The 27,441-nt window shown below is 39.8% G+C and overlaps 1 protein-coding gene across 7 annotated transcripts in view; it reads right to left on the bottom strand.

Moving 5' to 3' along the window:
- Positions 1-27,441, bottom strand: part of PCCA (propionyl-CoA carboxylase subunit alpha) — a 363,730-nt gene that overhangs the window by 256,524 nt on the left and 79,765 nt on the right. For all 7 annotated transcript variants that reach the window (XM_055542946.1, XM_055542947.1, XM_055542949.1 and 4 more), the window contains exon 7: positions 10,076-10,207. In XM_055542946.1, coding sequence (XP_055398921.1) covers positions 10,076-10,207 — 132 coding nt within the window. The remainder of the gene's footprint in view (positions 1-10,075; positions 10,208-27,441) is intronic.

Raw genomic sequence — 27,441 nt, 5'->3', positions numbered from 1 at the left:
AAAAATAAAACAAAAACTAAAAAAAAAAAAATCTCTTACCTAACAAATCTAAACTACACAATGTGAAAAGTAGTGCAGTTTCAAAGTAAAGTGGAGTTACTATGGGATTCTAAAATAATCAAATTTAAAAGAAAAAATGTATTGCTTCTTATATCAGAAATAATTAAAAGCAAACTAGAAATAAAACTAGTATTAAAATTTATCTGAAAAACAAAAGCGCATTCCATAAAATTATTTTTTAAATATTTATCTGAAAACTATATCCTACAGATTCAATTGCAGCTTAACAAATTCATTCAGACAAGCGGTGCTGGGAACTGTACACCACAGTCAAAGTTACACAGGCAATGAAAATCCATCATTATTTAAGAGTATTAAGAGGATCTTAAAAATCACCTAAGGCATACAAGGAGACAGTAGTGAAAAACAGTGGATTTCTTTTCCTCAACTTTCTACTTTTCCCTATTTTTCAAACGAACAGAGGTTGGAAATTCATATACAGTTTGTCGAACGAAGCCTCCCTGAAAAGAAAACCAAGAACACCCGTTGATGAAGCAAAACCAAGCTTACGATTAACAGCACCTACTACAGTAAAGGGCACTACCATTTTGAGGCAATTCTGGAGGTTTCACTGGGATCAGTTCAAGGCCTGCTAAAAGCCACAGTTTCAGATACTAGCTTCAAAAACTGCAGTTTTTGAAGGGGTGGGCCATAGAGCCCTCCACCCAGGGATCTCCCCAACCACAATATGGAGAAAAATTTCACATAGGGGAGAGCTCCAAAAGAATCAACATTTTTTTTGTTGTTCAAAGTCCATAAGACCAAGTTCACTGGGAAGCAGATGATCATGGGACCTACAAATTCACCTTCATGCAGGCTCCAGGAGCCAGTGAGTTCAGAAGGTTTCAAGGGTGTTCAAACAGGATAAAATCTGCATTGCAACCCTATCAAAATCTTGAGGACTTTCCTCTGTTTTCTGTCCCTGGGAGTCTGGGGCTGGTAGATCTCCCTTCCAAATGCTCAACCACCAAGGCCCCTGCACATAGCCAGGTCTCTGATTAGAGATGGCCAACCACAATTTGATAAGCCAGTATAAGATGTTCATAGGAGGTTTGCCTCAGGCTGCCTGTGCTGTGAGTACTGTACTTCTCCTCAAACAAATTAAATCTGTAACTCAAACTCTGGTTCTTATCTTTCTACATGGCATGATTTCACCAAGCATAATTTAGAATTACAATAGATTCTTTCCAAAGCTTTTGGTATGAGTGGTTCATTTGAGATGCCCCTTAGGGAAAAACAGGGGGGCAAACTCTCAAACATCTAGAGTTTTTGCATTTTTTAAATCAACATGAAGAAGCTTCCAGAAGAAATTCAAATGCCAAATCTGTTTCCTTATGAAATTCACAGGGAAGACAAGGTTCATAGAAAACAGCAAAGGCACAGAAAAAGCCAAATGAAAAACGCAAAAAACTTACAACTCTCTCAAACCTACTGGTCTTTATCCTGCTCTTCCTGTTTCTCTATTCTATGTCCCTCCACTCTCCTCTGCCCTGTTCTTCCTTCCCCTGACTTGTTCTCCTTTTCTCCTGGCTGACCAGAAACCTGTCAAATGAGGGCAAGTCCCTATGGCTGAAGTAAACTTCGATCTCATTCTGAACTGAGAGGCAGTATCAAAGATTTCCCAAAGCCTCCACAAAACAGAAGTTTATAGAGAAACAGAGTATTCTAGGAGTGTATAATCTAAGGTACCCAAGTTTATATCACCTGGTTCATACTGCTAGCAAGAGCCTCAGGTAGAAAATATTGGATTAAGGGGGAGAAGAGGAAGACCCTGAGAGTGACTTGAGACCCCTAACCACATAGAAACAGGGGTTTAGAAAAACTGTACATGATGGGCAAGGTCTTTGGGAGACTACCACCAAAATCTGCCCTGTGAAGTTAGGTTGGACTCTAGTGCAGTTCTGCTGGCAGAGAGAGCAAAGTCCTCTGGAGACGTCAGAGATGGCCTCTTTAATGCCCTTAGACAGGAATCAAGGGGAGATCCTGAAGCACTTGCAACCCCAGCTCTCCATGTTTTGTGAGCAGCCTTAAACCAGAAATGGGAAATTTCATGAATAAAAACTGGATGGAAAACAGCCACATTTTCAGGTCTTCAATTTCATACTATACATTTTAAAGCAGCCTCAAAACAAAAGCAGAATAAGGCCCAGAATAAACTAATGCCCTTACAGATAAAATCAGATGCTCCCATTCCAGATATTAATATAGTCTTCCGATAAAGACACCAGCAGATTTTGTAACCAGAAGTGACAATCAGTAAACAATTGCTTGGTATTAGCCAAGAAAATGAAGGAAAAAACTGTAACAGACAGTGTTTCAAAAGTGAATCAAGTATGCATTTCACCCATCAACTCAAAAGGAGAAATTTCACTAATTACTAATTACTGATACTGCTGGTACACTATCAACCTTAACCCCATCATTGTTACACAAGCCCTCTCTGAGTGTCAACAAAGTACTCAGATAACGGGTATCTCTAATACTTGTCACATTTTCCATGTGCCAGTAACCAGCTTTGAATCTTTACTCAAGGAACATTCTGGAGAAGGAAATGGCAACCCATTCCAATATTCTAGACTGGAATATCCCATGGACGGAGGAGCTTGACAGGCTACTGTCCACGGGATCGCAAAGAGTTGGACACACCCGAGCAACTTCACTTCTCCTTTCTCCTATGAGACACTAGACTCATTGACTCATAAGAAAGAATGCAAATAGAATTTTTTAGATCAAATGCTCTCCTAATGACCTCTTCCTTGAACTCCTGAGGACTCTGTTACTCATCAAGGCAAAATTAATTTGGACTCCAAGCCCAAACTGAATATCTCAAGAAGGCCAGATTTCTTGTTCTATATATATATTTTTTTTTAATTAATTTATTTATTTATGTATATAAACATACAATTATACTGGCAGAAGTATTAGGGCTGAATAGATCAAGGTTCAGAAAACCACTACCCAAATGCTGGGCTTTCCTGGTGGCTCAGATGGTAAAGAATTTGCCTGCAATGAAGGATATCCAGGTTCAATTCCTGGGTCAAGAAGATCTCCTGGAGAAGGTTACCCAGTTGAGTATTCTTGCCTGGAGAATTCCAAGGACAGAAGAGCCTGAGGGACTACAATTCACAGAGTCACAGAGAGTAGGACACGACCGAGTAACTAACACATTCAGACTCTCTGAGATGAGAATGTAAGGAAGGACTAAAATCCAAAAGCTGACAGCCTAATCAAGAAAACACTTATCATGCTCTTCTTGGGGTCTTTCAAGGCTGCGATCAAGGTATGGGCCAGATGGCACTTTCATTTAGAGGCTCAAATGGGAACAAATTCAACATCATTCAAGGGACTGGCAGAATTTATTTCCTTGTGACTGGAGAACTGATGGCCCCACCTTTCTGCTGGCTCAGAATGGAGATCACCTTCACTTTGATCCTCAAAAGGTGTCTGCCATTCACTGCCATGTGGGTTTCCTCAATATGGCTGCCTTCATCATCAAGCCAACACCTAGAGTCTGTTCTCTCATCTCCCAGAAAGGAGTCTTTTGGATAAAACACAATTACACAATTATATTTTATCACCTTTGCCATATAATGTAATTAATTACGGGAGTGACACGCCATCACCCTTTGCCATAGTCTCTGAGTGACAGAGGTGAGGCAAACTGAAGAAGAGGAGATTACACAAAAGCACGAATGCCCGGAAGGTTATGACTTAGCAATTCTATGACAAAATTATGACTCAGCAATTCTACTCCTGAGTATATATCCAGAAGAACTTCAAACAGATATTCAACAATATACCTGCACACAAATGTTCACAGCAACAATATCCACAATCACCAAAAACTAAAAATAATTCAAATGTCCACTAACCAATTACAAACAGATTTCCTACAGAAACAATAACCCAATACATTTCTTACAGCAACAAAAACAAGCCAAAAAAAAAAAAAAACCCACAAAAAAACCCCAGTGGTATTGTCATGCAAGGGAATATTATTCATCCATAAAATCAGAGATGAAATACTCATGCATGCTACAACACAAATCCTGTATTCTGCTTCACTTACTATTAAGCATATCTAAAGTTCTTATTTTCATATATAGTATTTACATTTATAGAAGATTTATTTAATTTCCTTGTAGGTTCAAATTCTCTGGTGAAATTCTTTATATGTTTAGCTATTTTCTCCACATTTCCCCCAAATTTCTTTAACACCGTAGTCATACTTATTTTATAGTCTTTTCAGCCAATTTTAGTATCTAGAGAGACAGCACATGCGGGTCGATTCTAATGTCTGTTTTACTGTTTCTCTTGGTTTTACTAGTTAGGTGTTCCCCTCTTTCGGTGTGTATAATAAACAGGCACTACATGGCAGATAATTTATATACAACGCTATGTGTATAAAATGTATCTCCTAGAACACTATTCATCCAACAAATACTTAGTCAGCACTCACTCTGTGCCAGCACCATGTGCAAGCGATGCAGCAAAAAACAGCACAACCCTTGTTAGCAAGCAGCTTACTGTCCGGAAGTAGATACTCAACCCACCTCTACAATGGGCAAAAGGGGCTATAAAACGAGGCTGCTGCTACACATCTTACCCCTGTTACCTCTTCTCTCTCCCTTGATCACTCCAGTCACGTAATTCCATACTGTTTGTTCAACATCAAGTTCTCTTTAACCTCATTACTTTGGCACTTGTGAACAGTTTCTACACAGTAAACCTTGTTTTTCTCCCTGATTATCACATGACACGCCCCGTGACGGCCTTACATGGCATGCAAAACCTCGGTAAAATTGTCAATAAACTCTACCCTAGAGCATGCCCTTTCCCCAACCCCTGTCCTGTGTTTCTTATTTTTTGTGTATTGTTTTTCTCCTTCTATAGCATATGTTCTATGAGGGCAGGAATAGTTTGGTGGTTTTGGTCTAGTTTGATCCCTACTATATCCAGGCACTTCAAACAATGTTAGACAAAACAGCATGTACTATGTTAAATATCTACTGAATAGATGAGTAAATAGTTTTAAAGATGATAAACGAAGTATAGGGTTGTTGTTGTTCAGTCACTAAGCTGTGTCCAACTCTTAGCAACACCACTGTCTGAAGCTGTCTTTCACCTCAGGCTGCCCTATCCACTATCTCCTGGAGTTCACTCAAACTCATGTCCATTGAGTCACTGATGCCATTCAACCAGCTGATTCTCTGTTGCCCCCTTCACCTCCTACCTTTGCTCTTTTCCACTGAGTTAGCTCTTAGCATCAGACAGCCAAAGTATTGGCGTTTCAGCTTCAGCATCAGTCCTTCCAATGAATATTCAGGACTGATGTCCTTTAGGATGGACTGGTTTCATCTCCATGCTGTCCAAGAGACTCTTAAGGGTCTTCTCCAGCACCATTGTTAGAAAGCATCAATCCTTTGGCACTCAGCCTTCTTTATGGTCCAACTCTCACATCCATATATGACCACTGGAAAAACCAAACCTTTGTCAGCAAAGTCATGTCTATGCTTTTTAATATGCTGTCTAGGTTGGTCACAGCTTTTCTTCCAAGGAGCAAACATCTTTTCATTTTGTGCTGTGCACAGTGATTTTGGAGCCCAAGAAAATAAAATTTGGCACCGTTTCCACTTTTTCCCCATCTATGTGCCATGAGGTGATGGGACTAGATGCCATGATTTCAGTTTTTTGAATACTGCATTTTAGGCCAGCTTTTTCACGCTCCTCTTTCACCTTCATCAAGAGGTTCTTTAGTTCCTCTTCACTTTCTGCCGTAAGGGTGGTGTCATCTGCATATCTGAGGTTACTGATATTTATCCCAGCAATCTTGATTCCATCTTGTGCTTTATCCAGCCCAGCATTTCGCATGATGTACTCTGTATATAAGTTAAATAAGCAGAGAGACAACATACAGCCTTGACGTACTCCTTTCCCAATTTTGAACCAGTCCATTGTTCCATGTTTGGTTCTAACTGTTGCTTCTTGTCCTGCATACAGTTTCTCAGGAGACAGGTCAGGTGACCGGTTATTCCCATCTCTTGAAGAATTTTCCATAGTTTGCTGTGATCCACACAGTCAAAGGCTTTAGCACAGTCAACGAAGCAGAAGTAAAGGATTCCCTGGAATTCCCATGGTTTTTCTATGATCCAGCAGATACTGGCAATTTGATCTCTGGTTCCTCTGCCATTTTGAAATCCAGCTTGTACATCTGGAAGTTCTTGGTTCACATACTGCTAAAGTCTAGCTTGAAGAATTCTGACCATAATCTTGCTAGCATTGGAAATGACTGCAACTGTATGGCAGTTTGAACATTCTTTGGCATTGCCTTTCTTTGGGGCTGGAATGAAAACTAACTTTTTCCAGTCTTGTGGCCACTGCTGAATTTTCCAAATTTGCTGGCAGATAGAGTCCAGTACTTGAACAGCATCATCTTTTAGGATATGAGATAGCTCAACTGGAATTCCATCATCTCCACTAGGGTAATTCAGGGAAAATATATAGTAGAGGACCTAACGTAATACATACAGTCAAGCAATGCCTCTGTGAGAAATGTCATGTTTAAGCCAAGACCGAAACTATGTGGAGAAGACAATCAAGAGCAAAGACTGAAGCAGAATCAATACAACCATGTAAGAACTAGGCACAAAAGTTTCAAAAATCTGAACAATGTCACAGGAGACTGGCTCATCCGATACAAAGAGCAAGCTGACACAGTTTCAGTTTGAAGAGACAAACACAGGAGAACTATTCAAAGGATTTAAATCAGTCATCATTGAAGAGTTTCTAAGCAAAAGCATATGATCAAATCAGGATATGTGAAACATCACTCAAGTTTTAGTGTCAAAAAATAACTGAACGGGACCAAGACTGGCTACAAGGAGAGGACTTAGAAGGTTGGTGAAGTAATCCAGTCTATATGATGTTAGTTGGAACCTGGAGTTAGCGTGAGGACCAAAAAAAAAAAAAAAAAAAAGGTAATAGATCAGAAAGATATTTAAGTAATTCTCTTCAGCAATATTTATCAAGAACTCCTTAGTTTCTAGCTGGTGAAATGCTGGCATTTTCTCAGGCAGGAAAGAATGAAAAATGAGAAGCTTATAGTAAGAGTCAGCAAACTTTTTTCTGAATAGGCCAGCTAGTAAACATTCCAGGCTTTGTGTGTCTCTGACACAGTTATTCAACTCGGCCATCATCATGGCACAGCAGTCACAGACACTTGTAAAGGAAAAAGCATGGCTGTGTTCCAATAAAATTTTATTTACAAAAACAGGTGTTCATGGAGCCACCAAATGGCAGTCCCTGGCTAGAGAGAAGAGGATGAGGTGGGCTTCCAACTTGTTACTTTTATGGTGTCTCAATGTCATCAGGGCAACCTGTCTAAGTAGCAACTAGATATGCAGTTCTAAGGTGATATCTTTTTTGGGGCCCCAAAATCACTGCAGATGGTGACTGCAGCCATGAAATTAAAACACACTTGCTCCTTGGAAGAAAAGTTATGACGAACCTAGACAGCTTATTAAAAAGTCCATCTATGGAGAAGGAAATGGCAACCCACTCCAATATTCTTGCCTGGAGAATTCCGTGGAGGGAGGAGCGTGGTAGGCTACAATCCACGGGTCACAAAGAGTCGGGCATGACTGAGCTACTTAACTTTCATGCCGAATATGGAAGAAAAGGGGGGAAGAATAGGTAAAACTATAAAATTATAGTTTAGAAGTTTATTATACTATAAAAATACAGTTGAGAAGGGCATTGTCGTATGTCATAGGCCAGGGGTAGATATTTTTGGCTTTATTGCCCATACTGTCTTTGTGGTATGAAAATTGCATCAGATTATACTAAATGGTGAGCATTACTGAAGTTTGAATTTCATATAAATTCTTCACTTGTTTTGGAAAAAAAAAAAAAGTCCATCTAGTCAAAGCTATGGTTTTTCCAGTAGTCATGTATGGATGTGAGTTGGACTATAAAGAAAGCTGAGCACTGAAGAATTGATCCTTTTGAACTGTAGTGGTGGAGAAGACTCTTGAGAGTCCCTTGGACTGCAAGGAGATCCAACCAGTCCATCCTAAAGGAGTTCAGTCCTGAATACTCATTGGAAGGACTGATGTTGTAGCTGAAACTCCATTACTTTGGCCACCTGATGCAAAGAACTGACTCATTTAAAAAGACCCGGATGCTCGGAAAGATTGAGGGTGGGAGGAGGAGGGGACGACAGAGGATGAGATGGTTGGATGGCATCACTGGCTCAATGGACATGAGTTTGAGTAGACTCCAGGAGTTGGTGATGGACAGGCAGGCCTGGCGTGCTGGAGTCCATGGGGTCACAAAGAGTCGGATACGACTGAGCAACTGAACTGAACTGAACACAGTGTAACATATGTATAATATGACATGTTAGCACATAAAGTTCTCCTGATCTTTAATCTCTGAAATTAAATTGTGTAAGTTGTTGTGTAAGTGCCCAGAAAAATAACTGGGGAAATCCATGTCCTACTTACACTTTTTACAGACCAGTCACTGAGGACAGTTTTATATTGTAAAAGATCACTGATATTTAGTCAACTAAAAATTGTCTTAAAGTACTTCTTATTTTGTACTGTTTTTATTTTTACCTGTTATTTTCTGTGTACTTTAGGACCCACATACTTGGGAAAAGGAATACTCTAGATATTAACAGATATTAATAAGAATACTTCCTGGTTGCTTAAAAAAAAATACATATATCACACACTGGATTTTGTGAGAGGAATGGTTGCCAGTAACCTTCACAAAAAAATTTCAGTGGGAATGAGGAAAGGAGAAAGATGTAGACTACAGCTAAGGGGTAAAGTGTGAAAATGACAGCAAGTGAGGACAATTCTTCTAAGGCTGTGAAAGGACGGAGAACTAAGGCAGCAGCCCTGCCGCGACAAGAGGTTCCCGTGCTCTCAGAAGAGGAGGAGGACAATTTCTCTCCCCACAAACTGGAAGCACCGTGGTGTGAGGGACCACCGGCCTCTTTTATCACCACGAGCTACTCACTAAGCTCAGGGGTCAGTACCTTTCTGACTGACTGAGCAGTGATAATGGAAGGGTGCTAAAAGACAAGAAGAGTTTTAAGACATGGAAGAGAGAAAATACCATCAGTGAAGACTGCCGCCCGTGAGGGCGATATAGCCGACATCTGGGACATAAGAGGAACTGGCTTTATGGAGGATGGGAAATATCCTATTCATTATAAGACGAAAGAAGAAAAAAATGGATGATTACATATTAAGGTAAATACAGGTAAATATGGACAAGAAGTTGAGGATACTTCCTAATCAGGGGCCCAGCTTGCCAACAATCCTGTTATGCGTGAGATAACCCAGCACAATGATGAAGAATCACCCAGTTCAGAAAGGGTAATAAGAAACACTGAGATGAAAAGGTCTTGCAGACTAATTCAAATGGCAAGGTGAAAGTCTACAGGGAGACTCCTTTCTCATGAGAAAAAAAAAGAATTAATTTTTCCTTGATGGTGGGGAGAAGTGTAGAGAGGGAGGGAAGACATACACTCTGACTTCTGCCGTTCTTCCTTAGAAGCCTTCAGCTGCTGCAGAAGCTGTTGAGGAGATGTCCTTGGGATCTACAGCGACACACAGCTATACCACTCTCCACCAGAAACACGTGTATGACTTATGTTTTATGCATATGGACAGGAGCTCAACAGAAAGACACAGCAACATCATGTTTCAAACATTAAAGAAAAACCACCAATAAACGAAATCCATATAGCTAACGGCACATTTCTTTATCACCAAGTTTTCTCCTATGAAAGTCAAATACTCATTAAATACAATGCTTAAGTGGCTTCTTCCTCTTTTTAACTTGTGCCATTCAAAATAATCCAAGTGTAAACAACATGGATTTTTTTTTAATCCGACATGAATATTTTAAAAAGCAAAAACTGCATTTTATCTTACACTTTGGACAAAATGTTTGGTCTCAGGACATGTACTGGAAAGATTAGAGTAAAATAGTTTCTCACCTTGACCACTCCATCAAAGCCAGGGATTGTGTTAACCTTTGCTTTCTTAGCTAATAATTTGCTTTCAATCTTGTCACCCATGGCTTGAATAGCATGTGTATCAGGTCCAATGAAAATGACATCTTCTGCTGCCTGTGGAGAAGAGCAAGTAGAAATTTGTAACAAAAACATTACAGTACTTGATATGGAGTCACAGTTTCATAATAAAAACCCATATGTATACTTACTAGTTACTCACAGGCCATAGAAAACTTAAAAGCAAGCATTTGAGCCAACACGTTACAATATATGATACAGCATTTCATATAGTGTAAGTGTGCAAAGATACCTGAAACAAAGTCAGGTCAGAGAAAAATAATTAAAAGAACTCCTACATGATATTAACAGTATTCTTTGGAAAAGCAAATTCTATGGTGTTGGAGCTGTACCTAGTACTCTGCCACCTCATCTAAACAGTAAATTCACCTCTCAAATCTGTGTATTCTCAATGACCCACAGCACAGTGCATTTTCAATAAACACCAACTCTCTGTCAGGCTTTGAGCTAAGTGGAGGGAATGACCTAGACAAAAGTCACAGGATATCAATTAATTCAAGGGGACATGAAACAGATCACCAGTACCTCAGAGAAAGAGACAAATTAAAGTATGGAATTTTAATATCCTTGTGACTACAAGAACTGAATAAAGAATACAGTAGCAATTTACCAGGTAGAGTTTCAATAAAAGCTACTAAAATCACATTTAGTTCCCCAGCAATAGGCCCATCTCTCTGTGTTGATGCTATTAAAGTAAACAAAAAGCTCATGGACACTAATAAGGAACAGAACAGAGTATGATGGAGTTAGTGCCACTGTAGAGCACAGTCTAGAGAAATAAAGAAGGGCTTTGCTGAGGTAAAGGCTGTGGTCATTGCGTAGAGAATTGAGGTTAGATACGAAAAAGCAAAAATCAGATTGCAAGCAGGACATCACTGGAATAAGGTGCCTAACTGTTGATTCTCTCACCATCTCTGGCCACGGTCAGTATAAAGAATAAATCACATAATTAACATCTCATATTCTATCTACTGGCACTGCAGCCTGAAAAGGCTCTTGGCTTCATTTTCCTGATGGGAATATCATCCAGAGTAGCTGCTGCAGTGTGTTTCTTGGTTGCTCTCTGCCATCGTGGCAAAGAGGATTCACCCCAAAGACGTCTGCTCCTTGCAAGAAGAGCTATGAAAAACCTAGACACCATATTAAAAAGCAGAGACATCACTTTGCCAACAAAGATCTGTGTAGTCAAAGCTATGGTTTTCCCAATAGTCCTATGTGGATGTGAGAGCTGGACCATAAAGAAGGCTGAGCACCAAAAACTTGATGCTTTGCAATTGTGGTGGTAGAGAAGACTCTGGAGAGTCCCTTGGGCTGCAAGGAGATCAAGCCAGTTAATTCTAAAGGAAATCAACCCTGAATATTCATTGGAAGGAACTGATGCTGAAGCTGAAGCTCCAACACTTAGGCCACCTGATGCAAAGAACTGACTCACTGTAAAAGACCCTGATGCTGGGAAAGACTGAGGGCAAGAGGAAAAGGGGATGACAGAGGATGAGATGGTTGGATGGCATCATTGACTCAATGGACATGAGTTTGAGTAAACTTTAGGAGATAATAGCTAAGGACAGGGAAGCCTGGTGTGCTGCAGTTCATGAGGTCGCAGAGAGTTGGACATGACTGAGCAACTGAACATTAAAAGCAGGAGATGCAAAGATAACAGGGAATCAACAAAGGGAATATATGAGGAGATAAATATTTGGGAGATGATATGACAATTTCAACTTTACAAAGGCTGAGCCAGTCAAGTGTGGGATAGTCAAGTGCCTATGTTCAGGAGACAAACAGAGACATCTGGAGGTTATAAGGCCTTGTAAGATGTATAAGGTTATATGTCTAGGCTAAGATTTGGATGTTTAAAGGCATCTAACAGGAGGAAATTAAAGATTGTAGATAAAGTCTCTCAGATAAAATGTACAGAAAAGCCAATGCCTTTAAACTCAGGCACTCACTCTGACCCAAAAGCAAAACACAGGCACTCACTCTGACCCAAAAGCAAAACAGAAGAAAGAGGAATTTTTAAGATTCTGAGTTTAAAGCCTCTTTTGTGTGACAAGGGGGATAACAGGATAATAACCACCTTGCCAGTTTGATGGAAGGACTGAATAAAATAATGTTAAACAGGAAGCTGAGTGCCACAACTCTTAGTTCTTGCCTCGTACCCAGAAGTCCTGATAAAGAGAGAACACTAGAATAGGAAGACAGCTAGGTTCACAGGACCCCATACGCATTCATTACAGGAACGCAAACACCCGCAGCCACGAGCGTCACCACGAAACTGTCAGTCACTCAGTCACGTCTGACTCTTTGTGAACCCGTAGACTGTAGCCCGCCAGGCTCTTCTGTCCCTGGGATTTTCCAGGCAAGAATGCTGGACTGGGTTGCCATTTCCTTCTCCAGGGGATCTTCCCGAACCAGGGATCGTACCCGAGTCTCCTGCATTGCAGGCAGATTCTTTACCGTCTGAACCACCAGAGAAGCCTGGTGTTACTACAGCTGAATGTTAGATGGGAAATCTCCTCAGCCATAACTGGTGCTCGTTAAGTACATCTCCATCCAATGCTTTTATGCAGTTTTAACAGAAACTCATTTTCTTATGCAAGAAAATCATATGTGAAACCCCCAAAATGTCAAGCACATAGAAAACTGAACCGCGCTGTTCGAGGGGAAGTGATGGCAGGGCTGCAGCCCACATGCTCTGTGTCTCTGGAAGGGTCAACCAGTCGCTTTGCACTCGAACAACAGTCATGCTCACTTCTCTTTATCCCAATAAACGCTAACTCAAGAGGAACGATCGTGTTTCAACTGTCAATTGTCTTTCCATATTCTCATTTTACTTGCTAAGATGGAGGAATTTTTATTATAAATTGTTTTAAATACCACTGTGCCAGGCAGATGTAATCAAGTAATCAGAATACCCACACAAAGAGCTGAAGAAATGACATAAAATGAGAACATCCAAAATACATTATGATTATACAGTAAAACTTCTGATTAACAAGAGCCCAACGGCCAGGAACCACTGATTAACCAGGCTTTTTTCGTGCATTCTAATTTGAGGAAAATTACTCACCCCAAAATGCAAAATTACCAAGAAAGAACATGCACATCAAGCATTTTAGTGACTATTCTTACTGCCGTTCAACACAAAGAAAAAAAGCCAGTGGCACACTGAGTAACTACTCAAACAGATGTTTCAAGGAACTAACTTCCTTTTTATCTTCTTATGTTTTGGTAGTACTCCCTGGGTTAGCCTTTAAATGTAATTATGGCAAATTGAGACAGCAGTATCATAGCTCCTGACCCCCATCATTCTTGGACCAAAAAAGCAAGGCTAAGATGTATGGTAATTGCAAAGTGACAAAGCATGTTTCAGAAGTCCTAAGTTTTTGACCAGAGTCCTTTGTGTGATTTAGAACTTAAAGCCAAAATTTATGCACTAATAAGCTTTCAATACTCCACTGTTAACCCTGTATCTTTTCTTATTCGTTTTCCTTAATCACCAGCAAACCTGTTTGACATGACAAAGCAATAAAATTTACTTCTCAAACTAGGCTTTTCAAGGACCATTCAAATTTACCATGAATGACAAATATAATACCTAAATACAGGTAAATGTATAATGGTCATGAAAAAGAGTAATTTTTTTTCATCATCATCACATCATTATAGCAATACGTTAAAAAATTACAAAAAGCTGAAACCATTGCTCCTAATTGCAAAAAAAACAAAACATTGTTTTCATCTTCTAAATTCTGTGATTTCATGGCTCTGGTTGTATTTTGATAGAAAAATGGGGAAAAGGGTTGAGTTTGAGCAATATGTTAGGGAAACAGATTTAATTTATAATAGGCTTTATGTTAACAAATGCAGGACAGAAATAATCATCTCTAAAAATTAGAATGTATGATATATAATTCATTCTTAGAAATACCATGACAGTAAATTGCTATACTATGAATTCAGATTCTTTTTTTCATGTATACATTTTAGACTCATAAAGAATTACTACTTGGATAAACTGTAAAAACAGGGTCAGACAGACAGGAGACATAGTTATGAAAAAACTGCCAAACTGCCTAAAGTACCTAGATTCTGGATTTTAATTTTTATTCCTAATAAAAGAAAAACGAATTTCTCGTAGAAAAGGCCAGTTTCTGGGCCTTCTCTGACTGGGCAGAGAAGTTAGCACATGAGATTAAAAAAAACTGAGTCAGTGAGAAAGCTTTCAAAAAATTAACATAGTTATCTCAAAAGCATATATTATATAAAAACGGCTAGCCACTGAATGTGTTGATAACAATATGAGCATCAAAAAGGATAAAAGAAATTACAAGGTTAATTCATCTTTTCAAGACCTCAGAATAAATCTTTTCCTGCTATCCCTGTCAAATATTTGAACTTCTTAAGCATGTATCACCAATTTTAAAAACCATATAGCTCTCTTAAAAGCAATATACAGGAAAACTAATTTCACACATAAAACTAAGCAAAATAAAAGTGTCTAGGTAAAATCCCATACATAGTTTTCATGAGAAAAAAACAAGAACTAGAATAAATTCCATGGAGGAAAAAAGCATGAGAAAGACATGGTAACACAGCAGATCAGTGTCACCTAGCATTTCAAAACAAACCGAAAGACATTTTAAAATAAGAAAACATGAAATAACATAAAGTGGAATCAGAAATGCTCAGAAATGAGGTGACAGACCTAAAGACAGAATTAGAAAGGCAAAAGAAAATAATTTTGGAAATCAAGACTAAACTACAGGAAAATTAGAGTGAATAAAGAAAACAAATAATGCCTTACAAGAGATAAGAAGTCAAAGGAAGAAACTTAAAAAAAAAAAAAAAAAATTTAAGATCCAAGAGAAAAGGACAAATACCAAAAATAAACAGAGACCATCCAACATATGAATAAGAGGAGTCTTTGGGGGTTAAAAGAAACTAAGAAAAAATACTAAAACCCAAAACTCAAGCAGATTTTCTTAAAATTGAAAGTTAACTATTAAACATACCACAGCCTACTTGAAAAATTTGACCCAGAGCAAATTGTACCATGATACATTCCAGCAAGACCACTTAAAAGGAAAAAAAGTAACTTGTTCAAAAGAGAAGTCTAAATTATCACCAGATTTGACAGCAATAAATCATGCCAAAATATAATAATGTACTCCACTGAATAAGACATTCAAGAAAAGAAAGGATGAGCCAAGGATTTTAAATCCAACACAACTGACCGCCAAGTATAAAGGGCAGAGAAAAATGTAACAACAAGCAAGAACTCAGGACCTTCTTCTGAGGAATCCAACAGAACAAGGGTTTGCACACTGGTCTGTGGGCCAAACCTGGCCTACGACCTGTTCCCAACCGGTCCACAATCTAAGGACAAATTTCACATTGTTTACATTTCTAATTGTTTGGGAAAAAAGTTTAGGAGTGCTATATTATGACATGTGAAAATTACATGAAACTGAAAAAAAGTTTTACTGGAGGAGAGTCACACTCTAGCTTACACACTGCATGGCCACTCTCTCACTCCCACAATAAGACTAAGAACTTGCGACAGATCACACGGCATACAAAGCCCAAAACACTTGCTATCTGGCTCTTTACAGAAAAGGTTTGCCCGTACTAGAGAATGAGCTTCAGGAAACCAAAACAGCTACAGAGAGACTAACTTGGAGAGTCTGCAGTTACTCACTGAACCAAACCTAAATGAAGACTAAGAAGAGAACATGAATATAGCAAGTGCAATAGTTGGATTTTCTGGCATTATAAATACAGTAGAACTATTTTTGGAAGTGTAGGAGAATAGGGAGATGTGTAAAACTTTTTAAATTTTTCAGTAAATTTTTATATTGGTATTATAATTGTTATCCTTTGCTGTGTGTGTACTACTGACAAATAATTAGGAGGTATTTTAATTATATCATTTCTTCTATCCATGAAAGTCAGAATTCTGACTATGGAAGGATAAAGACACAAGTTAACAAAGAAGAGGTTAAGTAAAAGTTCTATAATCATGAATTTTAGTTGAAAGTATTGGTTCATTCAAGTTTTCCTGTAACATCGTATGGAAAAGCCCAGATGAACTTTTTGACCAACCTAGTATTACTACTATCACAGTTCGTATTCCTATCTCACATAAAATACAGGCTATATTTAATTATAGTTTGATATCACTGCATATTACAAAACTGTTCCATATTTCATTGATGTAGTTATTTATTATATCATATCTATATTAGATATTAAATTTGTGTTATATATACCCTACTTGGGGTTGAGGTCAGCATTATATCTAAATACACACATATTAATTATATTGATGTCATATATTCTTTTACTATAACACAGTTAATATAACATAAAGTATATGTAATAAACATGTGTAACATGAAACATTAAAATTCTAGGAATACACATTTTATTTGCTTTGCCTATAAATTAAAAAAGCCTAGAAACAACTATTAGCAGCGATGATCATGCCTGCCACACAATGTGAAAGTGAAAGTGAAGCGAAGTCACTCAGTCGTGTCCGACTCTTTGTGACTCCATGGACTGTCGGCTACCAGACTCTTCAGGCAACAGTCCGTGGAGTTTTTCAGGCAAGAATACTGGCGTGGGTTGCCATTTCCTTCTCCAGGGTATCTTCCCAACCCAGGGATCGAACCCGGGTCTCCATCATTGCAGGCAGACGCTTTACCCTCTGCTGCTGCTGCTGCTGCTAAGTCGCTTCAGTCGTGTCCAACTCTGTACGACCCCACAGACGGCAGCCCACCAGGCTCCCCCATCCCTGGGATTCTCCAGGCAAGAACACTGGAGTGGGTTGCCATTTCCTTCTCCAGTGCATGAAAGTGAAAAGTGAAAGTGAAGTCACTCAGTCGTGTCCGACCCTCAGAGACCCCATGGACTGCAGCCCACCAGGCTCCTCCATCCATGGGATTTTCCAGGCAGGAGTACTGGAGTGGGGTACCATTGCTCCAAATACCATTAAAAGAAACCAATGCATCTAAAAAGGTCACCTGATTAAAGGCCTGGAGCAAGAAATACAGTACTTGAGCCTAGAATATCTTATCAGGGCAGAGAAACTATAAAAGATTACCAGAGTCAAGTCAAGAAGATCAGGAGCCAACTCAGGCACCCTCCAGCCAAAGAGTGGCAACTGGAGCTTCACTAGTAATTTCAGCAGACTTAAACCTACAGAACATGTCTCAGTCTATGACTTCATAGTGATACTTTTACAAAGACCTGGTTAACTTTGAAAGAAGTTAACCGAGTAAGGAACCAACTTACTACCTCAAAAACTACAAACAAGGGTAAAGAATTATACACTATCTTGCTCTTTCTGTATGAATTCCACCATCAGGAAACCAAACAATGAGGGGAAGAGCTTCTTTATAAAGATACTCCAATTAAATAATGCAAAAGACGTTAGAATTAAAATATCACCATTTTTGCAATCTAATGAAGGAATAGTAAGCATCAAAGGCTGCTCAGACCTTAAAAGCCACTAACAAGACTTGTGCCTCCTACAGTCTTGGTTAAATGAATTGAAACTTAAGTCTGGCAACCTGGATTCAGGGATGGGACCCGCCTGCAGGAAACGCTGAAGGGTGCCATGATTACATGCCATGATTATCCCATCAGCTAAGTCAAGACTGAGAGACACTTTATGGGTCAAAAAGCCCAAGGTTTATTCAACAGATAAACTACAAAGGAAGAGAAATGTATGCGAGGAGAAGCTATGGCTTGAGAGAAACTTAGAAGACATATCAAAATTGAAAATAAATGGGCAAGACAGATCACAAGGTCCAGGGAGGCACACTTGGACAATAAGATCATTTCATAATGCCAGAAAAGGATTACTGTAAATGTCAAAGCAGTTTGTATGCACAGGGAGAGATTGGAGGTTGGGATTGAGATGGGTCATGTAGACAGGCACTCTACTATCGGGACTGATGTCTGACATCCGAACCTATACAATGGTTACATGATTATTCGCCTTAAGCAAGCCCACGTGTGTTCTGCGTAGTTTTCTTCTGTATCTGCCTTTTATTTCCAAAATAAAAATTTTGAGAATGTGTTCAGAGTAGCCACCAGCTTATAGGAGTAAAACCAACACTGGGACCAGGAAGTGAGGTGTTGCTCAGACAAGCTTGCTAACCTCTTCAGGGACCTGTTTTTGGCTTTTAAAACAGGTAGGGGAAGGGAAGGAGGTAGAGAAAAAGGAAGGAAGAAAAGAAAGAGATGGAGAGAGGAAGAAAAAGAGAGGGAGGGAGGGAGAAAAGGAGGGAAGTAAAGGAAGAAAAAGAAGAAAGAAAGAAAGGAGAGACAGGCAGGGAAGGAAGGAAGGGGCATTCTCATGTCTGGCTGGAAGGCTTCAGTACATGGTTATTTTGTACAAACTGAAGCCTGATGAACTGTCAACAACTGCTGCCACTCTAGGTAAAAAGTAACAGCGATGAAGCAGAGAAGCATCACCTTTGCGGGATGACATGGACAGCATCCAGCCTTGGCAGCATCGCTGCTTCCAGAATACACAGATCGTGCTGTATGGATGAGGTCCGGGAAGAGCTCACAAGAAGACCGGAGGGAGGGTTGATTTGGGATTCCGTCTGACTAGTTCTTTGCAAAGAAAAAAAAGACCTTCCCGTGGCCGTGAGCACCGCTAAGGTCACAGATGAGCTTGGACTGCTTTCTCTGAGCAGTGGAACACTGCTCCGTCAGTGGAGGAGGACCAGACTGCTGTCCCATCTGGGATGAAACCAGAACCCCTCGGGGAGAACCCGTCCTCCAGCCTTCCTCCCCTCCCTTTCACTGCCTCTGCTTCACTGCCGGTGGCAAACCCTGCTCGCTGTGGATCAGGTGCCAGAAGCTGCGTTCCATTACATTCTTGGTCATAGTGGGGCTTCCCTGGTGTCTCAGATGGTAAAGAATCTGCCTGCAATGCAGGAAACATGGGTTCTATTCCTGGGTCGGGAAGATCCCCTGGAGAAGGAAATAGCAACCCACTCCAGTATTCTTGCCTGGGAAATCCCACGGACAGAGGAGGCTGGCAGGCTACAGTCCACAGGGTCGAAAAAGGTCAGACATGACCAAGCAACTAACACTTGACACAGTATATTACACTATATTGCAAATGTCACACGTGCAGCCTACAAATTGATTTATTTAGCTTTGGCTTCCAGTGAGACCACTTCTGGTATTCTGCTGCAATGTTACCCAGCTTTTTAAGTTAAAACCAAAGACCTCAATTCAGTACCAAGAAGGAATTTCAGCCAAGTTGGCACCTGGGCTCTAATAAGTTACTGTGTAGAAGATGGAAGGGTTCTCCTCTCAGATCATGACATCAGTGTTGAAACCTGTCTGGGTAGTTGGCTTTGAACCTACACTCAGGGTACTTTTCAAAACAATAATTAGAAATAATAAGGAACATGTGAACACAGAGATGGGAAAAACATTCATAGCGTAGTGTTCACGGTCATGGGTGAACGCCAGTCAGCCGGGTCTTCACCCCCAGTATTGGGTACAAGGTGTGCATGAGCATTTACTGGGAGTCCCAGGCTGTACAGTGCGCACACTTGAGAAGATCAGGATACAAACCCTAATTCGCTTTCCTCCACACTGACTGCAGGGCGTCCATGAGAGAGGTGCAGAACCACCTGGAAGGAGGTTCCATCAGCCCCTACCCCCTACGTTTGTAGGAGTCGTTTTCTTCAAGTGCTAGTCTGCTCACTGCAAATTTAGAACCCAATTTACAGTGATTCATTAAGATAAGAATATTAAAGAACTTGACTGTTGCTGGGGGTGGATAGCGGAAGGGGAAGCAAAGGCTCTTTTAAAATTCTCAACATAAACTTAAAAACCAGCCAAGTTCTTCAATTTGTTTGGGATGCTAACTGCAAGATCACCTGAATCTAATGACGTGCTTACAAGCTGTATTTAACTGAGGGTACACTGTATGTGCTATGACTTGGTTTAACCAAAGGAAACTGCGTCCTTGTGATATGACCAGTATCCGGATTTCATTCAGTCTAATGTATATTTTGTATTAAGTGTATACTTGGCCAAATGCACTCAAGTAATGTTATTACTTCCAGGTGATAGCCATGTACAACATTTAGTTAGGGAAATAGAATAGTGGTAACTTTTCACACTGTAACAATTGGCAGAAGTCAGGTTTTCTAGTTATATATAAAGCAATATAAAACCTTGCTTTTCATGCATAGGAAGTACACAAAACAGCAATAGGACAATTTCTATTTCTAATATTTGACAGTAAGTGGGATGGTTTCCATTTCTATTCTTCAGCTATTGTCAACTCAAAAAACTGTTAAGTGCCTGTTACTAAATGATGTGGGTTTCTGACAAAGGTTCTTAGGGCAAAGAAGACGTTTTTAGTACTAATTTAATAGAAATCATTTAAATAAACAAACTAAAAATATCTAAATATCTTTGTGTTTGGGGGGGTAAACTTTTTAAGCTCAGGTGGAAAACATTCTACTTTTAGAAATTCAGGTTTCTATATTCTGTATTGGGCTTCCCTGATAGCTCAGTTGGTAAAAGAATCTACCTGCAATGCAGGAGACCCTGGTTCGATTCCTGGGGTCGGGAAGATCCCCTGCAGAAGGGATAGGCTACCCACTCCAGTATTCTTGGGCTTCCCTTGTGGATCAGCCGGTAAAGAATCCGCCTGCTATTAATTATGGAAATGTTCCTTTCATTTTAAAAGACTAAGAGTGAAGTCTGTTAGTGTCTGCCATGCTTTTGTGCACATCTGATTTCTTCTTTTTATTTCCCGGTAATCAGCACTGATAACTATTTCCAGAGTCTCCATGATTCTTAAGGAGAGGCTATGTAGTAGCTTCCACATTCTACACTCTCTGTGTGCAGATCAGGACACTAAGAAGAGATGAGTTAACAGAAACCTGAGTGGGCTGTTAACCATTTTTTTTTTATCTTTGAGGAAATGTAGATGCAGTAACACTTCCAGATGAAAGAAGCATTCTAAATTCCCAATGTTTAAGAATGCAGATGAAGTATTCCGTCTTTTTGGTGTCTGGAGGTGTTACGTGAGAAAACAGAAAAGAGGTTTCTAGGATTTGTTCCACAGACTTCCTTTATCATGTAAAATCTCAGACTGGTTGCTTTGGTCAGAATCAAAGAAAAGCGAAAGAGAAGACACCCAGAGAAAATGAATTCAGTAACTTCTTTAGCAGTAAACACAGAAAATTAGAATTAACTAAAAAGTCGATCTTTGAGATAAATTTTAGCCTTCTTTCTTTAAAGAAACTCCAGTTTTAATATTAGAATATATATCTTTTTAATATTAGCAAAATGTTGATGATCAATTCATGACATTAAATTTGCTTGGATGAAACTGTTAGCATTTAGCTACCTGGCATTTTCCAGAAGTTAAGCTTATTTTTGCTTTGTAATACAACAATAATAATGCCTTAATTAAAGATGCAGGCACAATTGTGAACTTCTTGTTGAATTTTCAGAGAGACTGATCTTCTTACGTGATGTTTGAAATATGTAAATAAATAATTTAAATAAATAAAATAACATTTGACTATATAAAAATTTAAATTTGTTCATATAAAATTATTAATGTAAAACCTTGAACTCTTAATCATTAAGTACTGGATTGAACAAACTATGACACTCATGATTTGAAGTCCCAGTTGTCTAAAACCCATAAGGAATTCTATTTTAAATACAATGATTACATAGGGTTTAATTACTATTTAACAGGACTACCTGTAGGAATATGTCTGTGTTCCAATATTTCTAATAAATGTTATTGTAAAATAAATTAAAAAAAAAAGATGCAGACACAAATGTTAAAGTATTTCTTCTAGATGTATTTTTTAAGAGGATTCAGTTCAGTTCAGTCGCTCAGTTGCGTCCGACTCTTTACAACCCCATGAATCCCAGCACGGAAGCTTTATAATTAAATATGGTTGTGTATTGGTAAGGTTTTCCTGGTCATAGGAATTATTTCGTTATGAAATGTAATTTCCTTCTTTTGCACGTCACATGAAATACTTTTATAGCTCAAAAATCTGAAAATTAAAAATGAGTTGCTTTCATTTTTCCCTGATCAAATTATTTTTTATTGTTTCATGAATACTAAAATTGATTGGTACTTTGGATTGAAAAAACTAATTTTTCCAGTTCAATTCTGGAATATACCTTATAACAACTAGGAATTATCAGATGAGAAATTTTACAGTTTAAGTCTTAAAAAAAAAAAGTAAGATTTAATAATACTTCAATTAGCATAAGGGAATGTTAATGTAGATGCCTCCTGGCTCACCTTCCTGTTCATTCCTCACAAGCCATTAACATTCACTGTTAGTAGTAAGCTGGTAAAACTTGTGAAAGGCTAGAGATTTTGTGTTTAATCCAAACATTAGATATTAACTTTAATTTTTAAACTTTTTCAATTAGTCTGGCACATTATCTGAATTATGTACTCTCTTTTGAAAACTCGAATTTCTTTTAAAATTTACTACAACTAGAAGTCCTTCTACACACTGTACTAAATTTACTGCTTTCTGGAACACATCAAGTTTTCAATACCACCGCTGGATGGAAACAAGAGTCATATGGTTTGAATAAAGCATGCTCTACCTACAGTGAGGATTGTCTTTTTTGTTAGCAGATTTAATTGCTGTTCTCTAGTACAGCCTACATTAGAAAGCTTATTTCAAATAATGAGTGGAATGCAAAAAAAAAAAAAAAGCCGAGATCATGATGTTCAGTTAATTGCCTAGAGTAACTAAGTAATTCCTCACCCTACTCAGCATTAGTCTGAGTGGCCAATCTGTTACTTCACCCTTTATTCTGGTTATTAACAAGGATACAATGAAGAGATAGTGACAATAAGATGTAGTGGAATGACCCAAGTAGAGATAAATTCAGGTAGGAAATAATTTTTTAAAGTTTGAAGACAGTAAAAGAACAAGGAATGCACTAATATTAACAATAAGATCAGATCAGTCACTCAGTCATGTCTGACTCTTTGCGACCCCATGAATCACAGCACGCCAGGCCTCCCTGTCCATCACCAACTCCTGGAGTTCACTGAGACTCACGTCCATCGAGTCAGTGATGCCATCCAGCCATCTCATCCTCTGTCGTCCCCTTCTCCTCCTGCCCCCAATCCCTCCCAGCATCAGAGTCTTTTCCAATGAGTCAGCTCTTCGCATGAGGTGGCCACAGTACTGGAGTTTCAGCTTCAGCATCATTCCCTCCAAAGAAATCCCAGGGCTGATCTCCTTCAGAATGGACTGGTTGGATCTCCTTGCAGTCCAAGGGACTCGCAAGAGTCTTCTCCAACACCACAGTTCAAAAGCATCAATTCTTCGGCGCTCAGCCTTCTTCACAGTCCAACTCTCATGTCCACACATGACCACAGGAAACCATACTCACAGAAAACTAGTCAATCAAATCACACTAGGACCGCAGCCCTGTCTAACTCAATGAAACTAAGCCATGCCCGTGGGGCAACAATAACAATGCTAAGTATTTATTTACTTCCTTATTTTGCACTGTCTAGGAAAGCACTGTAGTAAGGCTCACTTTACCCTACAAACCATTTTATAGATAAACATTTCAGTCATCAGGTTCCAGCTGGTTTACAAAGTTAGGAAGTCTTCAATTTATTCTGGAATTACACATATGAAATAAAATACCTTACTCTAACATTCCATAGTTTTTTTCACTGAGGTGTAGTCGATTCACATTCTATTAGTTTCCGGTGCACACAAGAGCGACCACATGTTCATAGATTATAATTCATTTATAGTTACTATAAAATAATGGCCGTATTTCCTACACTGCACAATATACCCTTTTAGTTTATGTATTTTATACACAGTAGTTTGCACCTCTTAACCCCCTACCCGCTCCTTTGTCCCTCTCCCATTTCCTCTCCCCACTAGTTTGTTTGTTCTCTATATATCTGTGAGTCTGTCTCCATCTTTTTATATTCACTAGTTTATTTTTTTACATTCCACATAAAAGCGGTAATATCTAATTATAGTATTCGTCTGTCTCTGACTTATTTCACTAAGCATAACGCCCACTGGGTCCACCCATGCTGCTGCAAACAACAAAACTGCATTACGGCTGAGTGGTGTTCTACTGAACATATATACCACATCTTCCATACTTATTCATCTGTTAATGGACACTTAGGATGCTTCCATATCATGGCTACCGTAAAAAGTGCTGCTATATATACTGGGGTGTGTTATCTTTTCCAAACTGTATTCTTTAATCATTTTCCTCAAAAAAAAAAAAAAAAAAAAAACACGGCTAAGAAACCAGCAGGACATAACTAGTCATCTCCACTTAATATGTCAGTAAAATTGGGATCTGAGGGATGCAACCAAATATCCACCATGCCTAAATAGGTGAAGTGGCAGAAACAAGATCAAGACCCAAACCAGCGTTTTTTATCTGCAGCTCTGCTGCTTCCTCATGCCCTGGGTTCAGGTGGCACGTGCTGACTACTGGGGAGGGTCATACGCCTCCTGACACGGCTCCAGGACATACCTATCACCCCAGCACCCACAGGACTAGCACCTCCTTTCACTCTCCAAAGCATGCCGGTTCGGACTAGTCTGGTAGTCTAGTAGAACAAACTATACATCCCAAACATTAAAAACAGCAGATGGTAGAGACTACAGCAGAGGCACTAAACACTTAAGGAGACATCAGGCGCGGTCAACAGTCTAGCCAGGGAATCAAGGAAGACTTCACGAAATGTGCACCATTTGAAGGAAAAAAAGACAATTTGGATTTTTAGGATTTGAAAAAGCGGCGTGGGAAAACAAGCATTTATGTATTCAAGAGAACAACCCACTCACTGGTCTGTAAAAGGTTCTATGGTCTCTAGAGAATCACGATACATCCAGAGAATCACACAACCAAAGGTCTCCTCTCTTTCTCTTAAGCCTTACAACAATCAGATCCCAACTGCATACTTCAGTATACATGTAAGGCCACTCTACAAAACCCGCTAAGTACCCACTCTGTGTCAGGCACTGTGTTAATTCGAGGGAAACGATGATGGATAAGACAAAGACGTACCACTGCCCTCTTTTAGTTGACAAACCAACTGGGAGGACAGGATACCACAAGCAATTAAAGTCACAAAACAGCCTGGCCGCCTTGACACAGAAGTACCGTAGTATACTCTGGTAAAGGAACGGTAACCAGAATAAAAGACACAGGCAGGGAAACCGTTAGCCAAACCAACCTAAGTTTACTGTGATGATACTTCTACATACAAAGTGCCAACGATGCAACTGCCAACAGCGCGGACAACAAAAGGCAAGGGAATTCCTTCCAGATAAAAATTCTTCCCCTCAGCATCAGAGAATCTCCCCCTTCCGTTCAGATTTAAATACTGCTGCAATTTTAACATGCTCATATCACCTGATATTTCTTTCTCAGCAAGTCCACCCAGGGCCTTTCTACCCTGCTAGATAAATGAAACTTGAGAATGCAATCTCTGCCCTTCAGTCTAAGTCTTGTGACTGAAGAGGGGGTAAACGGACATCACATATAATAGATGAAGAATCATTTTATGCCAACTACATAAATATTAACTTCAGCAAAATTATATACTTACAGTGTTTTGCCAGCCAGTGTGAGTCCCATCAAATATATACTCACACCCTCTTGCATGGCCTTTTGAAGTTTTCAAGTTATGACTGACACCACCTTTAAAAGCCCTCACCTCCCATGGCTCTTGCACATACAGAACAATTGTCAGGCAGGAGTGTAAATTATATTCTTGTACGAAAGAAAGGCAGGGGTTTCCCTGATGGCTCAGTGGAAAAGAATTCGCCTGTCAATGCAGGAGATATGGGTTCAATCCCTCATCCAACAAGATCCCACATGCTGAGCAGCAACTAAGCCTATGGGCCACAACTACTGAAACTAGACTCAAGAGCCTGGGAGCCACAGCTACTGAAGCCCCCACACCCGAGAGCCTGTGCTCCCAACAAGAGAAGCCACGACAACGAGAAGTCCAAGCACAGCAGCTCGGGAGCAGCCCTCACACTCCACAACCAGAGAAAGCCCGAGCAGAGCAACGAAGACCCAGCACACCCAAAAGTAAATACATAGTTTTTTTAAAAAAAGAATGGAAGGCAGGAATTAGAAACAGTAGAGTATAATGGTTAAGAGCAGGGACTGTGGAGGTGCCCGAACTCCAATTCTACCACCAACTATATGGTTGGCCTTGGACAAGGTACTTAACCACTCCGTGCCTCAGTTCCTGTATCTGGGAGGGTTAAATTAATTCATCAGTGGAAAGCACTGGGCTTCCCAGATGGCGCTAGTAATAACCTGTCTGCCAGTGCAGGAGACGTAAGAGACCAGGGTTTGATCCCTGGTTCAGGAAGATTCTCTGGAGAAGGAAATGGCAATCCACTCCAGTCTTCTTGCCTGGAGAATCCCCATGGACAGAGGAGCCTGGAGGGCTACAGTCCACAGGTCATAAAGAGTTGAACACTGCTTAAGCGACTCAGTGTGCAAAGCACCTAGCACAGAGGGAACCCTAGGGAGCTGCTACCCTACTGTGAAGGAACCCAGAAGTCACAGTTCACAACTGTTGGCTGCTGAGGTCTCCCCACCCACCTTCCCATGTGCGGGTGTTTAAATTATTCCAAGAGTCTCGGTCCTGAGACGGTATAACCCTTCCTAAAGCAGCTAACCTTACCTCTTCCCCACACCTTTCACCTCCTCCTCTCACCCTAAAACCCTGCTCTCTTGTAAATCTACTTGTCCTTCCATCGCATGGCCAAAGTTGAGGCAAGCAAGCAAGCCACTGTTCTCAAAGAAGCAAAGATGCTCTTCAGATGAAAGCTAAACACAATTACAGCAGCCAGCCGACTCTGGTAACAGAAATTACAGAGAAGCTAAGTAAGCACAGACAGTGTTGGAAGGCAGACAGAAGCGCAACTATTGTGCATACCACCTTGAGGAACACAGGCTCCACAGACAGCAGTAAGCCACGGAAGAATGCTGAAGTGTACGAAGTCATCAGTGGTCCAGGCGAAAGAAACAAGGGAGGAAGTAATATGACAGCAGCAGAAATACAGTGAAGAGCAAAGCAGCGAGAAGAGCTGCAATGATACTAATTAATAGTGGACCCGGCAACGGATGTAGGGAGGAGACAGAATTCGGAAGTGCAAGGGAAGGGGAATAGTCAAAGCTGACTGTAAGGTTTGCAGATCAGAAAA

Source organism: Bubalus kerabau, chromosome 12 (assembly GCF_029407905.1).
Source record: "Bubalus kerabau isolate K-KA32 ecotype Philippines breed swamp buffalo chromosome 12, PCC_UOA_SB_1v2, whole genome shotgun sequence".
Lineage (NCBI taxonomy): Eukaryota > Metazoa > Chordata > Mammalia > Artiodactyla > Bovidae > Bubalus > Bubalus kerabau.
This window is presented reverse-complemented; position numbering and strand designations above follow the sequence as displayed.